Source organism: Symphalangus syndactylus, chromosome 23, assembly GCF_028878055.3.
Source record: "Symphalangus syndactylus isolate Jambi chromosome 23, NHGRI_mSymSyn1-v2.1_pri, whole genome shotgun sequence".
NCBI classification, from domain to species: domain Eukaryota; kingdom Metazoa; phylum Chordata; class Mammalia; order Primates; family Hylobatidae; genus Symphalangus; species Symphalangus syndactylus.
The window spans coordinates 35,430,160-35,446,394 of record NC_072445.2 but is presented as its reverse complement, the minus strand read 5'-3'; the positions used below and the strand labels follow the sequence as shown (position 1 = coordinate 35,446,394).

Here is a 16,235-nt window from a genome sequence, read left to right as displayed (position 1 = left end):
TATCATATGACCTGGGCCCGTCCCTGTATTTTCTGATTCAGGAAGTCTCTCAGAGGGAGCCTGGCCTTGAGGATTTTGGAAAGCTTCTTAGACCATTCTCATGGGCATCATCAGTTGAAAGCCTCTGGCCTGGGAACTTCTGAGGGTTCCTACGTGACTCTTAAACACTTATGGTCTTGAATCATTTACATTTTCTATTTCTCCTCTGTTCTAGGAGATTTTAAGCCCTTGAGCATAGGAAATGTTGAGGTAGGTAGTGTAGCATAGTGTTTAGGAACATGAACTATGGCACCAGACTGCCTGGGTTTAAATCCTGCCTCTTGACTGCCTGTGTAACATTAACCAAGTTCTTTAATCGCTTAATACATCGGTTTTCTCACCTGGAATATGGGGGTAATTATAGAGCCTACATCATAAGGTTATTTTGAGAATTAGATGACTTCATCATGTAAAGAGCTTAGAACAGTGCCTGGCACATAGTAACAGCCAGAGAAGTGTCAGCTGCTGTCATTATTATCAATACTCTTTGCTTCTCTGAAGTGTCTATGCACATGGCAGAGAGCAAATACTATTAATTGAGTGGATGAAAAGCCAAAACTGTTCTCTCTGGTCTAGGAATAGCAGCTGTCACTTGCATGCTTCGGAGGCCCAGGTTAAAGATGTTCCTTTCTTGCCGGGCACAGTGGCTCATGCCTGTAATCCCCGCATTTAGGGAAGGAGGATAGGTTGAGTCCAGGAGTTTGAGACGAGCCTGGGCAACAAAGCAAGACCTGTTCTCCACAAAAAGGGAAAAAAAAAAAAAAAGATGTTTCTTTCTCTTTCTCCAAATTCTAATTCAATGTTCAGCCTTAGCACAACCCCTTTTCTAGCAGGACAGTAGCCTGAGTTTCCTCCTCATAGCCTGGGCAGCTCATGCCATATTTACCGTGGATGGCCATGGAGGACATCTCAGGACCTTCTTCAAGGGTTCAAAATGTCTGTGCTATCCCAGGCATGATCCCACAGCTAAACTTCTCATCTCATCTCTGGTTCAGAGAAATGAGAGAGAGAAGAAGGCCTGGTCCTGGGGAAGTAGGCAGGCCTGTTTTGATATAGCCAAAAGGTGGAAATTTTCTATAGTCTTAATTTATGGCTTCCCAACTTTTCATATTAGGGCATATGTAGAAAATAGCATTTGTACAGCATACTACTGTAAATATATGAAGCTACTTGCCACTTGCGGGGGCAAGCCTGGAGGCCCTGCTGACCCCATGCTGACCCAGATGCTCCAAGGGCTGATGGAATCAGTATCTCAGCACACTGAATGGGAAATTCTGGTTCAAGCACATTTTACATCATCATTGTGTCCTTTGGACTAAGTCAGACCTGGGTTCAAATCCTATCTCTATTCTTTTCTAGCCAGATGACCTTAGACTAGTAACTCCTTCATCATGCTCTCTCTAAACCTCAGATTCCATATGTATTTTTTTAATTTGTATTTTTTTTCTTTTAGTCCTTGGTGATCCTTGTTCTGATCCATATTTGTAAAATGGGGATAATAATTTCTGTTTCAGGGTTATTGTGATGATTAATTGAGGTAATACAAGTACAGAGTTAGTGTAGCATAATGGTCAAGAGCACTCACTGTAGAACCACTGTCTGGGACTGAATCCCAACTCCGCCCCTTATTAGCTATGACTTTAGGCCAGTTACTTAATTTCCTCCTAGTTCCTTAGTTACTTGATTTCCTCTTTGTAAAATACCTCATCTGTTCCTACTTCATGTACTCATTTATTTTACATAAAATGCTTAGAACATTACCTGGCATTTAGTAAGGGCTATAGAAGTGTTAATTATTATAATTGTAATGATAATTATTATTGTTACTGTAAATTTTAGTATGATGTTTGGTACATAGGAAACAATCAAAATAGTAGCTGTTGGTGTCATTATTCCTAGGCTAAAGGTTGGGTGATAGCTCCTCATATACTGGTCAGCTTAATATTCTATGAAAATTTGTTGTACATGATTGGTAAAAGTCAAGCTATCAAGAAAAAGTTTCAGTACATCTTTGCAGGGGATGTTCTGATCTGATCTCACCCCACTTTCCCCACAGGTCAAAGTCCAGCAGGCTGCCATGGAGCTGGAGCTGATGCCATTCAATGTTTTGTTGAGGACAACACTGGACCTGCTGCAGGAGAAGGATCCTGCACACATCTTCGCAGAACCAGTCAACTTGAGTGAGGCAAGTTCCCCCTACTTTCCAAGTAGTAAATTCTTCTTGAACTGGAACAGGGTCTGAGTAGGCTAGGAAGGAGTTGGGCCACAGGGTGTACAAAACCAGGGGTAGGAGGGTGGGTCTGGCAAAGCTAGTAGACTTGCCCTTGATGAGGGGTCAGCAGGCCAGGGTGGGCCAGGACTGTAGGTCTTTGAGTTAGCCTGGCTTGGCCAAATCAGAAATTGAGGAGGCCAAGAGTATTGGTGAAGGGTGTGCCTGTTTGGCTAGTAAATGGTTGTTGTAATTGTACAGGTTTTATATGTTTAGGTTCCAGATTACCTGGAATTCATATCCAAGCCAATGGATTTTTCTACTATGAGGCGGAAGCTGGAGTCCCACCTGTACCGCACCTTGGAGGAGTTTGAGGAGGACTTTAACCTTATAGTTACCAACTGCATGAAGTATAATGCTAAAGACACAATTTTCCACCGAGCAGCTGTCCGCCTGCGGGACCTGGGAGGGGCCATCCTACGGCACGCCCGGCGGCAGGCAGAGAACATCGGCTATGACCACGAGAGGGGCACTCACCTGCCCGAGTCACCCAAATTGGAAGACTTTTACCGCTTCTCCTGGGAAGACGGTGAGAGGCCTGGATGGGTGGGGAGGAGAGGGGCCAGGAGGAGGCACAGGAACAGAGTCTACAGAGTGAGGGATCAGGGTGGTCCTTGGGGCTATAGGTAGACTCCAGGAGCAAAGCTGAGGGTGAGCACAGACTGAGGTATGCCTTTGTGGCTGGAATAGTTCTAAGGGTTAAAGTTTAATGTACTCAGCACTTCTTAAGTGGTAGAAAAGGGGAATCAGGTACTAGTGGTCTGTTTGAAAAGCTTAAAGCCTCATCAGAGGTCTTCCTCTCTTGGATCCCCTCTGTATGGCATTGGAGCATGGGACAGGGAGAGTGCATTGCTGGTGTGTGTCTGGCTCATTCAGAAGATTGCAGGTGGATGACCAGAAAAATGGAATTGCCTCTGAGCCCCACACGCTGCCTGTCCCTGCTCTCTGCTTCTCGATGGCAGCAGCCAGTCACTCAGGCCAGGGTATTGCCGAGCTGCCTCATGCCTGCTCCATGGAGCCCATAATCATGACTGTGAACTGCTTCCTGCAGACGTTTCCCACATTCTGACCTTGCCCCTGTGGCTGCCTTCTGGGCAGTGGTGTTGCAGGGCCAAGGCCCACAGTGACGCTGCTGGAAGCTGCTGGCCCAGGCATTCCAAGAGAGAGTTTTGCATCCGAAGGATTCGGCCCCTTTCTCTTGCCCTGTGCTGGGCAGGTCCTTCAGCCCCTTCTGTCCTCCCTTCTCCCTGGCAGTGGACAACATCCTCATCCCAGAGAACCGGGCCCATTTGTCCCCAGAGGTGCAGCTGAAGGAGCTGCTGGAGAAACTGGACCTGGTGAGCGCCATGCGGTCCAGTGGGGCCCGCACCCGCCGTGTCCGCCTGCTACGCCGGGAGATCAATGCCCTTCGGCAGAAGCTGGCACAGCCACCACCACCACAACCACCATCACTCAACAAGACAGTATCCAATGGGGAGCTGCCAGCAGGGCCCCAGGGGGATGCAGCTGTGCTGGAGCAGGCCTTGCAGGAGGAGCCAGAAGACGATGGGGACAGAGGTGAGAGATAGTCACAGGCAGGGGTTGGAGGGTAAAGAGGGACAAAGGCTAAGCTGAAATATCATAATGGGGATATTCTTTCTGAGTTTAGATCTGACACTTGTGGGCAAGCAGAAGTACTTGGAAGGGTCACACTTCCATGTATACGCAGGGATGATGTTCAAAATATTTAACAATCAATAGAGACGAAAATTTATCCATCTCTCAGTAGATGTTGGCTGTTATATTGGAGTGGGCTCCCAAAAGCCCCTGATGTGGATATTTAGTTGCTGGATTGTGGGGAGTTTCAGGTGCTGCAGCCCAGCAGCTGTTTATTAGCCAATTAAGTATGTCAGTATTTTGCACCTGATACAGCCGTATTGTACATACCAGTTAAATATCAGCCTACCTTGTATCATCATGTGGAGAGACTCTTAGAGCAGGTTAGGTTGGGGTGTGAGGGGATAGCAGAGAAGGAAAGACCCTGGGCTTTTGAGCCACCTCATGGTTTTTACCCCATCTAGCTGAATCTACAGGCCCATCTCAAGTAGAGAGGCCAGACTATAAAAGATAGTTGGTTTCCACAGTTTTTCTTAATCTTGAGAAAAGACAAAAAAATAAAAATAAAAAAGAAGAAAAGACAGCCGGGGAAGTGATTCTCAGAAACCCAGGAACCTTATACGCTAAGCTGCTTCTCATTCTTCTCCTTCATTGGGGATGAAATTGTCTCCCTCATACCTGCCTTCAGATCTGAGCCTATAGCTTGGGAGGGCCTGTCACGCACACAGTCCAAAAGGCTAGAAGTTACTTCAAATGGATAGGGGCCCAAATTATAGGTAACAGCCCATTTTATTTTAGGTTGGCAGAGAATGGAGACATGGTTGAGAGATCACATTTGACATCAGAGGGCTTTGTGTCCATTGCGACTCCTCTGGACTCCCCATATGACAGTCAGCATGCCATTTGTATCCCTACTTCTGGGGCTGTGGCAGTACAGAGTTGTGCCCAGTAAGCCAACAGCATCACCTAGAAAATTAAAAAAAAAAAAAAAAGCGTAACCTCACCTCCCATAGATTCAGTTAGGGATGTCTGGGCTTTGGCTTGGAAGTCTCAACTTTTAAAAGTTTCAAGGTGGTAGGTGAGCAGACATGTTTGGCAACCACTGATTTAACTTACTTGGTCTCTGTTTTTCACATTTTTGAACTTTTTCTGCCTGCTGTACTTGTTCTCACTTGGGTGATGCGAAATAAAATCGATTGACAGATGAGAAAACTCTTGAGTCCAGTGAGAATTATAGATACCTAATCTGTCAAGCTGAGACTTAACCTATTTATTGATTAAGCATGTGGCTTTCTTGGGTGTAGAGCAATGGTTTGCAATCCTCACTTCGTTAGACTCCCCTGGTAAGCTTTAGAAAACAAAATACCATATCTTTACAAATTTGGTTTCAGTTGGTATGGGATGCAGCCTAGGCATTGGAATTTTTGAGAAACTTCCTATGTGATTCTTATGCATAGCCAGGGTTGAGAACTACTAGTGTAGATAGAACTTACTTCTCCTAGGGATGGGTATAGTGGCTCATCCCTGTAATCCCAGCACTTTGGGAGGCAGAGGCAGGGGGATTGTTTGAGGCCAGGAGTTTGAGACCAGCCTGGGCAACATAGTAAGACCCTGTCTCTACAAAAATTTTTTTAAAAAATTAGCCAAGCGTGGTGGTGTGTGCTTGTAGACCTAGCTACTTTGGAGGCTGAGGTGGGATAATCACTTGAGCCCAGGAGTTTGCGGTTGCAGTGAGCTGTGATCAGACCACTGCACTCCAGCCTGGTCAACAGAGCAAGATCCTGTCTCTGAAAAAAAAAAAAAAAAAAAACCTAATCCTCCTTTCTCTTTGCTTCAGATCTAAGACCTTGAATGCATCTCAAGCCTTATAACAGCCCATGCTTTTGGTCCTTGGTTGTCAGTGTCAGTATCTAGCTTGTAGGAGCAGACTCTTTCTAAAATGTTCAAGCAGGTTCTCTTTTTTTCTAATAGATGACTCCAAACTGCCTCCTCCGCCAACCCTGGAGCCCACTGGGCCTGCACCTTCCTTGTCTGAGCAAGAATCCCCCCCGGAGCCCCCTACTCTGAAACCCATCAATGATAGCAAACCTCCAAGCCGGTTCCTAAAGCCCAGAAAGGTGGAAGAAGATGAACTCTTGGAAAAATCACCACTGCAGCTAGGGAGTGAGCCTTTGCAACGCTTGCTCAGTGACAATGGCATCAACAGACTATCCCTCATGGCCCCTGACACCCCAGCCGGTACCCCACTTAGTGGTGTGGGTCGCCGCACATCAGTCCTCTTCAAGAAGGCCAAGAATGGGGTTAAGCTACAGAGAAGCCCAGACAGGGTCCTGGAGAATGGCGAGGACCATGGTGTGGCAGGCTCTCCTGCCTCTCCAGCCAGCATCGAGGAAGAGCGCCACTCCCGGAAGCGGCCAAGGAGCAGGAGCTGTAGTGAGAGCGAAGGGGAGAGGTCCCCCCAGCAGGAGGAAGAGACAGGTGACCCTGCCTGGGACTTCTCTTGATACTTCGCATCTGCTTTTCTGCTTTGCCTTGCCAACCAGCACCTTCCCCAGTTGGCCATCTCTCTAATGGCCCCATTGAACAGCAGTAGTAGCATTGAGGGCACCATAGCTCACAGTTGGGCCTGGCACGTGAGTAGCAGCCAGGGGAAATAGGCTTTGAGCAGGTATTTTCCAGAGAGCCAGATTGTGTCTGGGATTCATTGGCCCTGAGGGTAATGCAATGTTGTATAAAGTAAAATGATTCCTACCTTCATTTCAGTTCATTCATCAAATATTTGTGTTAGGCACTGTTCTAGGCATTGGGGGAAAAATCAATGAGCAAAACAGACAAAAATCTCCTCTCTTATGGGGGAATATATTAAAAGCAAATGAGTAAACTGTATCTTGTATTAGAAGCTTTGGAGAAAGATCCAGCAGGGAAGGAATGCTAGAGTGGTCTTAGAGAGGGTGGCCAGGTTTTCTAAGGAGGTAACGTTTGAGTAAAGATCTGAAGGAGTTGAAGGCATGAGCTATTTGTATGTCTAGGGGAAGAACATTCCAAAAAGACAGACTAGAAAGTACACAGGTCCTGGAGGTGGGAACATGCCTGCATGTCTGAGGAACACTGAGGGAACCAGTTTGGCTGCAGCAGAGGGGTTGGGGTGGGGTGAGGTGGTGATAGAGGTATGTAATGGAGGTTCCATCACTAAAGAAGAGTTCTTTTTTTTTTTTTTTGAGATAAGTCTTGCTCCATCGCCCAGGCTGGAGTGCAGTGGCATGATCTCAGCTCACTGCAACCTCTGCCTCCTGGGTTCAAGCGATTCTCCTGACTCAGCCTCCCGAGTAGCTGTACTACAGGTGCCCGCCACCACGGCTTGCTAATTTTTGTGTTTTTAGTGGAGATGAGGTTTCACCATGTTGGCCAGGCTGGTCACCTGACCTCAAGTGATTTGCCCACCTCAGCCTCCCAAAGTGATGGGATTACAGGCATGAGCCACCACGCCTCACCTAAAGTATTCTTAATATACATCCAGCAGGAGCGAGTCATGAGTAGTTGTGGGGAAGTAATAAAATAAGTCAGACTTAATTCCAGCTCTGGAAGGTTCACAGGCCATTGGGCAAATGAGTGTCTCAAAATTTAGAGAAATCACAGTGGTGGACAGTATGTTGTTATTTGTCGGGTGAGAGGTAGCATTGCTAGAGGTGTTCAGGGAATTTGAGCTGTAGGAGTTGGGCTGAGCTGTCCCTGTGGGATGAGGCCCTGTGGAAAGGAATGGTTATGAAGGCCTCAGGCCTGGGTGTGTGGGAACAAGGAGGAGGATAGAATCTCTGTGAGGGATAGCTTAGAGAGAGGCTTCCCAGCGCATCAGGAGCCAAGACTGGATGGGTGAGATGGGACTGAATGTGAAGGACTTTGAATGCCGTGCAGAGTACTTAGGTCTTGGTGGGTTAGGGAAGACCGACCTTCTTGGCAGGGAGGGCTGCTCTTGGCTTTTGCTGTTTGTGTCCCTCATGTACTTTTACATGGTGACTTTGGACTGTGTGGCCAGCACTTGCTTTTCTGTCTTCTTGCCTGATATTTTGTTTTCAACAATACCTTCCCATCTCATCTGGCCAAAACTTTTCTGTGTTAGGGGAGTAAGTTGGTATATAGAGGCAAGAGCTTAAGGCCTGGAGTCAGGCATACCTGCACTCAAATCCGCAATTTCTTACTGGCTGTGTAACCACAGGAAAATTAATTAACTTCTCTGAGTCTGTTTCCTTATTCTTAATATGGAGTTTCTGATACCTACCTTGCAGGGTTCTAAGAACTAGAAATACCCTTTATAAAGCACTTGGCATATAGCAGTAGATGGTAGCAGTTACTGTCATCCTCTCAGCTGAATCAGGCTTAGCCATACAGTGCTGAGAACACTGCATTAAAAGAATGAAAGATCCTGCTATTGGGAAGTAGCTCTGTACATGAGGCCTATCCAACCTGAGGGGGCCTGTTGCTTGGAGATACTGCTAGAATCCTGTCTCTCTCTCTCACCATCCCAGTTGCCTGGCACTCAGGAATACTTCTATACAACCTTAGTTGAATCTCACAAAAAGAGGTGTTGATCCTTCGTAAGTGAGGCACCCAAGACACAGATGGCTTCAGTGATTTAAACTGTGGTCATAATGTTAGAGGCAGAGCCAGGTCAGAGGATAGACATTGTGGCTCAGACACCTGCTCTTATAGGAGGGACTTGCCTCACAGTTTTCTAGTTACGGTGTCTGTAATTTACAGCTTTCAAATCAGGTGCCTGGCCCATCTCCGTACACCTCTTGGCTCAGCTGTTAGAATTATAGGACTTTTAGTGTGGCTAGCAATTGGATAAAGGCCAGGCACAGTGACCCATGCCTGTAATCCCAGTACTTTGGGAGGCTGAGGCAGAAGGATTACTTGAGCCCAGGAGCTCGAGACCAGCCTGAGCAACATGGCAAGACCCTGTTTCTACAAAGTTAAGCAGTTAGCTGGGCATAGGGCGCATGCCTGTGGTCACAGCTACTCAGGAGGTTGAGGCAGGGGATCACTTGAACCCATGCTATCGAGGCTCTAGTGAGCTTTGTTTACGCCACTGCACTCTGGCCTGGTCAACAGAGCGAGACCCTATCTCAAAAAATAGAAAAATAAATTGGATAGATAGGAGAGTGGAAGCCTTCACTTCAAGGTCATATACCTGGGATGACCAAACAGCCTTCATTTGCCTCTGAAGGGCTCCCCACTATAAACAGACCTTCTCTCATACATACTGAATAGTAAGTAAGTAAGGTATTATCTTCACTTCACAAAAGGAGAGGTCAAGAGACCTCAAAGCAAGAGAAAAGGAACCTGTGTTTCAGAGCCCAGCCTAGAACCCCAGGTTCTGACTCTCCCTCCCAGGAAGTTCTGGGCTGCTTTAGTTCCGCTGAAGAGTGCCCCCATCCTCACTTTGGATTAGCCTTGTGAGATATCTCAGGGTGTGGTTGACAAAGGGCCCTTATCCATCTCTAGTCTCTCTTGACACCACCCCCAAAGAATCAAACTAGCTGTTGCCAGCTGTGTGATGCATAGGTTATGTGAGTGTTTATCTGAAGAGGCAAGGCGGTTGGGCTCCTGGAAAAGGCAGAGAAGGCTACCTGATAATTGAGGTTTGAAATTAGAAGCAGATCCAAGGACTTGTGAGCCAGCCAGGGTAGTAGAAGTCTTAGTATCTCCCTGTGTAGCCAAATGACAGTAGCTGAGTGAGCTGTGTGCTATGGTTTCCTTAAACAAAAAGCAGAAGGATGGGAAGGAAATTGCGGTGTCTGCTCCTTGCCCTAGCCAGCAATATTTCCCCCCAAACTTTTGTCTTGATCAGATCTTCTCTATCACCCAAGACCCATTTCTCACAGGGAAAGGAATAGCCATCCTCTCCACTCCTCACTGAGCCCTCCTGAGGTGGCTGCCTCACCCTGTAGCATGTGTTGGGAAGGGGAATTTCTGCACTCAGACTCACTGTGTGTGTCCTTGGCAGGCATAACCAACGGCTTTGGAAAACACACCGAAAGCGGGTCTGACTCTGAATGTAGTTTGGGTCTCAGTGGTGGACTGGCATTTGAAGCTTGCAGGTAAGAACACATTCCCAAAGCTTTGTCAGCAGCTCTGCTACCCCTCCTTTTACTCGCCATTCAACTACAGATTGAACCTCCTCCTGCTTACCTTTTTCTCTCTTCCCCCACTCCTGCTATTTCCTGAGGCCTCTTATCTGTAACTCTGGGAGTTCCTAGGAAACAGGGTGACCCTTGACTCTCAGATCTGATCTGAGAGAGGAAGAGTAGTGCTGATGCTTTACAGGGTTTGTGGGGCTGAATTTGGACTCTAGAGGATAGGGAAAGCTAAATCTCCTATGGCTCAGTGAAATTAACATTTGAGCCAAAGTCCCCTGCTGCCCCTACACACATTTAGACAACCCAGCCATTACAGACTTGGTTTTGCTCTTTGCCTTTTCGGGCATCATAGCCTCTTTATAGAGGTGTGGTGTAGGTGTATGAAATGACCAAGTGGGAAATTTGGAATTGCCTTTTTTTTTTTTTTGACATGGAGTCTTGCTCTGCTGCCCAAGCTGGAGTGCAGTGGCCCGATCTTGGCTCACTGCAACCTCCGCCTCCTGGGTTTAAGTGATTCTCCTGCCGCTGCCTCTTGAGTAGCTGGGAGTACAGGCACATGCCACCACGCCTAGCTAATTTTTGTATTTTTAGTAGAGATGAGGTTTCACCATGTTGGCCAGACTGGTCTTGAACTCCTGACCTCAAGTGATCTGCCCACTGCAGCCTCCCAAAGTGCTGGAATTATAGGCGTGAGCCACCGTGCCTGGCCTGGAATTGCTTTTTATTCAGACAAAGGCCCCAAAGCTCTTCTACAGTCCTTGAGCTGAAAAGGGATGGATTTCTTCCCATTCTTTTATCTGAAGAGAGGATTTCTCAGACCAGACCTTGAAGTTTCTTCCAGGCACAAGAGTTTATGGAGCCCCTGCTCTGTGTTCTGTGTTCTGTAAGACACCAGGGCGGGGAGGACTCTTAGAAATGAGAAACCCTCACTGCCACAAAGGAAAAGTGACTTGTCCTGAAGGCTAATGTCATGGCCCCACCACATGACTGCTGAATGGATCTTAGGTTCAGAGTAGGGGAGGAAAGGTCCCAGGGCAGCACCAGAAGACTATTTGTGTTTGAAGTGCTTCCAAGGCAGACTGGGCATGTGTTCTTTTAGGCATTCAGTCTACCTGGGCTGTGGGACTACTGGTAGGGCTGAGGGGGTCACCAGCTACTCGTTGGCCTGGACTGGTTCCCTGCTGTGGTTTCTCTGAGATTCCCCTACGCCCCGCCAACCCTCAGAGTTGCCCTAGCTTCCTATTGCAGCCTCCAGAGATACAGGGGAAGTAGATGGGAAAAAATTATCAGGCACAGGAAAGAGAAAGATTTCAGAATCTTACATGATGCTTCTAGCCTGGACCTGGGTTGAAGTTCCTGACTGCCTTCAAAGATAAGGTATCTGGAAGCCCACTTTGTTGGGGTCAGGGTAGGATTGGACCCATCAAACTATCCTTTTCTCGCTCTTGACTAAAGGTGGAAGGTGTGTTGGACCCTTCTTCTATGAAGGGCATTCTTTTCAGCTATTAGCCACAAGAGCAAGCAAGGCCAGGCTCTGGTTAGCCTGCTAATTCAGGTGGCATGTTTGCCTTTCTGCAGAACTCCAGTGCAATGCCCTTGATTTATCTGGGGCCCCTTGGAGGAAGGGTATATTAATATTTCAGGGTTTAAAATAGGAGATCCAAGGGCTTCAACTGCAAGGGTTGTTTTTCTTTTTCCCCCCATACTGTGGTAATAAGTACATAAGGGAAGACCTTATTTATTAGACCAGAATCATATAATCCCAGAATTAGAAATAACCTTGAAAGAACTGGTCACTAACCCATCCCCCACACTCCCTTTTTCACTTACCCCTTGGTTTATCTTTTCTGATGATTTTCTGAGCAGGTTGGTGCTACATGTGCTTTCTATAGGTCACTCATTCAAATACTGATAACTGAACACCTACTGTATGCCAGGTACTGTTCTAAGCACTAAGGTGCCTGTTCTCATGAAGATTATCTTCTAAGGTGTCTGTTCTCATGGATATGGATGTTAAACCAGTAAATAAGATAATTGTAGGTTGGGTTGTCTGCTTAGGTCAGGGTAACTTGGAGAAAGGGCTGAAATGCAGGCCATGATTGAGTCAGTTGTGCTTTTTTCTACAAATCAGGAACATACAGACCTATTTTTGGTGTTGCATCCTATTTTATTGTTTTATTTTGGTGTTGCGTCCTATTTTATTGAGCTCATCCTTCTCAGAGCTCATCATTCTATAGTACAGTATTAGCAGTTTGTAATACTTTCAGTAAGACATTAAAATTTACTATCCTTCGTATGACAATAACTACAGCTGTGTTTATTGACTGCATGGTATGTGCTGTACTGAGAGCTTTATGAGTGTTCGTTCATTAATCCTTACAACAACACATGGGGAGTGTAAGCCTCGGAGAAGTTAAGTAACTTGCTGAAGGTTACAGAACTGATAACAAGAGCTGGGTTTTGAACCCAGATAGGCTCCAAGAGTTTAATTTCTTAACTACTTTGCTGTGCTCTCTTCTGTTGTGTTTGAAGATGTCTCCCCAGATTCTTGATGTGAACTTTGTTTTTCTTTTTCTCATCTTGACGTGAACTTTGAGAGGCTTTCCTGATAAAATTACTAGCACTTTACATTTGTACAAGGCCTCAATTTCTCTAATATATTGGCAGATTTTTGTAGGGTAAATGGGAACTAAATCCTAAATGTAAACTGAGTATTTTTTGTTTTTTCCCAAACAGTTCCTATTTTGACTAGCAGTAAAAACTACCAACCCAACTACTAGTTACTGAAAAATTGTGATTCATTGGGTTTTGGTTAAGCAAAGTTTTCTTAGCATACGTTCCTGATAAAGTCAGTTCTGATTCAGTAAAACGGGAATACCCTACTCTCCAACCAGTCCCTACTCCTGGCTGTTTCTTATCCCACCAGGGGTTTCTTTAAGCATTTCTGCTTTTCTGCGGATTGACGACCTATTCTTTAAGCATTTTTTAGTAAAAAAATTTAAAGTTATATAGGAGTAATATTATTTTTTGAAGTTTGGATGGAAAAAAGTGCTAGCCATATATATCATTTTTGCCCAGAAGCTACGGTGTACGTCAGAGTTGTATGGGGAACAATTTGAAAATACTGATGCCCAGGTGGGCTTCAGTTGCAACATTGCTTTGGTATTGCTATTCTAATTTTTGCTTATCACTTTTTAGTCTTTGTGTAATATATATTTTGCCTCTGCAATTGCCATGAAACAAAAATTGGCCTACCTTTTTTTTTTTTTTTTTTTGAGATGGAGTCTTGCTCTGTCACCAGGCTGGAGTGCAGTAGCATGATCTTGGGTCACTGCAACCTCCGACTCCCTGGTTCAAGTGATTCTCCTGCCTCAGCCTCCTGAGTAGCTGGGAGTACAGGCGCCTGCCACCACGGCCAGCTAATTTTTGTATTTTTAGTAGAGATAAGGTTTCACCATGTTGGCCAGGATGGTCTTGATCTTCTGACCTCGTGATCTGCCCAGCTCAGCCTCCCAAAGTGTTGGGATTACAGGCATGAGCCACCACACCCAGCCCACTTTTTACTTGAAAAAATCCACTTCTCTCTATCCAAGAAAAACTTCACACATAAACCATTTGGAAGTGAGAAGTGCATTTTTTTTTCCAATTTAAAAATGTCTTTTCTAATTAAGGAAGTATCACATGTCCACTTTAGAAAATTTGGCAAAGAGGCAAATTTTTGAATCTCAAAAATAAATTGGTTTCTAAAGAAGAAACGACGTGAACCAGAGCAAAGAATTCTGGGCAGATGTAAGATGGCCCCTGTCATGGCAAGGCTGCTTAGACTCTGGAAGGATTGACAAATGACTGGTGTGACCTTTCCTTTGGATGAAGTCCAAGGTTCCTGAGCAGGGAACCCAGCAACTCCTTCCGGGTTCAGTCCTTCCATGTGGATGAAATGGTTCCTCAAAACCTCGTGGGAACTTTTCAGTCAAAAACATGGGTTAGTGTGAGTTTTTAGGGGAAGGTGAGAAACTGTCCTCCCTAAAGAGTTTTTGCAGCTCCACTCCTGTCAGAGAGGGGAGAGGGGAGAAGGGGAGTGGGCGTTTTAGTCATTGAAATTGCTCATTTCACCCCTCTCTCCCTGCTCTGTGTGCAGTGGTCTGACGCCCCCCAAACGCAGCCGTGGGAAGCCAGCCCTGTCTCGAGTGCCCTTCCTGGAAGGTGTGAACGGAGACTCTGACTACAATGGCTCAGGTGAGGAGCAGTGTTCAGGCAGAGCTGAGGGGGCCAGGCCTTCTGAGGAGCCAGCTCTTCAGGCTGCTGCACTGCTGGGGGCTCCGTACCAGGCAGCCAGTCCCTGAGCTCCCCCAAACTCTTGGGCCCTTGGGCAGGGAGATGGCCCTCTCCCAGGCCAATCATACTCTTTTTTTTTTTTAATTGCATCTTAAATTTGAATAGGTTATACATGCCTATAGTAATAAAAATCAAAAAGGTACAAAAGTGTGTATAATGAAAGCCAGCACTCCCCTCCCTGGAACATCAACTGCTAGCATTTTCTTTTATATCTTTCCAGAGGTAATCCATATGTATACAAGCCAAAACTTGCATGAATAATTAAGAGAGTGAGTGGAGAAGCCTAATATGCACATGTTCCTCTAAACCATTCCTTTTTTTCCAGCTAATAATATATCTTGGAGATCCTTCTATGCTTTTTATTGGCTTCCCAGTGTCCCATTATATAGGAATGCCATCATTTGCTTAGCCAGTCCTCTAAAAGATGGGCGTTTAGATTGTTTTCATTTATTATCATAACCAGTGTTGCAGTGAGCAACCTTATGCATAGATAATTTTATATCCATAGGGAGTCCATCTATAGAAGTAGAATTACTGAATTGAAGGAAGTGTGTGTTTGTAATTTTCATGGATACTGCCTGTCCCCATTCACAAACGTTACCAGTGATAGCCTGTATCACTGAATCTCGCACATACATAACCCTGTAGTTTTATGGGCCTTTCTCCTTGGACAAAGGGAATAAAGGGCAGGGCAGGACCTGGGGGAGAGGCCTGGGGTGGTGCTCAGGTGGGACAGGTGCAGAGCAGGCTGTTCTCTGAGCTCACCTCTGTCCAGCCCTGCTGTACAGGGGTGTGCGCTCCCTGGATGCCCTGTCTTTGAAGTTTCCATCTAACACACAGGCTGCAGGGCTTCTCTTCCTTCTTTCCTTTACCCAACTGCTTTATTTTCCCTTAGCATCAGTTTCTTTCTTGTATGTGTGTTGATGAATGCATGCCTGTGTGTTTCATTGCTTTCTGTAACTGTCAGTTCCCAAAAGGTCAGGCTCATGTCTAAATGAATTTGTACAGCATCTCACACAAAGCCAGGAGTGGATTGGCACACTTTGTGCTTCTGGTGGTGACATCTTATTCTTACTTTTAAAACCACATGCTTACTAAAATGACGCCAAAGGATATTAACCTCCCATAGTTCCATCACCTGTAACATGATTGTCTTCATTTCTCTGTGTTGCCTTCTGTTTATTTTAGGCACATTTTTAACAAAATGCTGATCCAAACACATGCACTTTTGTATTCTACTTTTTTCAATTTTTTTGGTACTTTCTTCATGTTGACACATAATCTTTATATATCTCATATTATTGGAACAATGTATCTAACAATGCATTATAATTTACTTAACCATTCTATTGTTAGGCATTTGGGTTGTTTCCAGCTTTTAACATTATATGTAATGTAGTGAACCCATATTTTTAAAATCCTTTTATTCATCTTTAAAGTTATTTTTCTTAGAATAAATTCCCAGGGAAGGAATTTACTGGAACAGGTGGTTCATACATTTTTTAAATGGCTCTTCAGACATACTGCCAAATTACATTCCATAAGGATGGGTTTGGTCTGCAGTTGCATCAGTAGTATGTGATTGCACCAGTTTCTACTCAGTCTACCTCTTTGGTATTGGATTTTATCTTTTTATTGTTACTGCTATTGATTCAATAGGTGCAAAATAGTATCTTATAATTTTAATACATTTTTAAAAATTACAAGTAGAGTTAAGCACAGTAGCTCACGCCTGTAATCCCGGCACTTTGGGAAGCCAAGGTGGGAGGGTTGCTTGAAGCTAGGAGTTTGAGACCAGCCTGGGCAACATAGTGAGAGCCTATCTCTACAAAAAATAAATAAATAAAATTTTTTAAAAA

General features: G+C 45.3%; 1 protein-coding gene across 7 annotated transcripts in view; it reads left to right on the top strand.

Moving 5' to 3' along the window:
- The window catches only part of BRPF3 (bromodomain and PHD finger containing 3), a 35,661-nt gene that overhangs the window by 10,800 nt on the left and 8,626 nt on the right, over positions 1 to 16,235 (top strand). For all 7 annotated transcript variants that reach the window (XM_055264326.2, XM_055264325.2, XM_055264329.2 and 4 more), the window contains exons 5-10: positions 2,096 to 2,224; positions 2,525 to 2,837; positions 3,563 to 3,865; positions 5,876 to 6,382; positions 9,909 to 10,002; positions 14,180 to 14,277. In XM_055264326.2, coding sequence (XP_055120301.1) covers positions 2,096 to 2,224; positions 2,525 to 2,837; positions 3,563 to 3,865; positions 5,876 to 6,382; positions 9,909 to 10,002; positions 14,180 to 14,277 — 1,444 coding nt within the window. The remainder of the gene's footprint in view (positions 1 to 2,095; positions 2,225 to 2,524; positions 2,838 to 3,562; positions 3,866 to 5,875; positions 6,383 to 9,908; positions 10,003 to 14,179; positions 14,278 to 16,235) is intronic.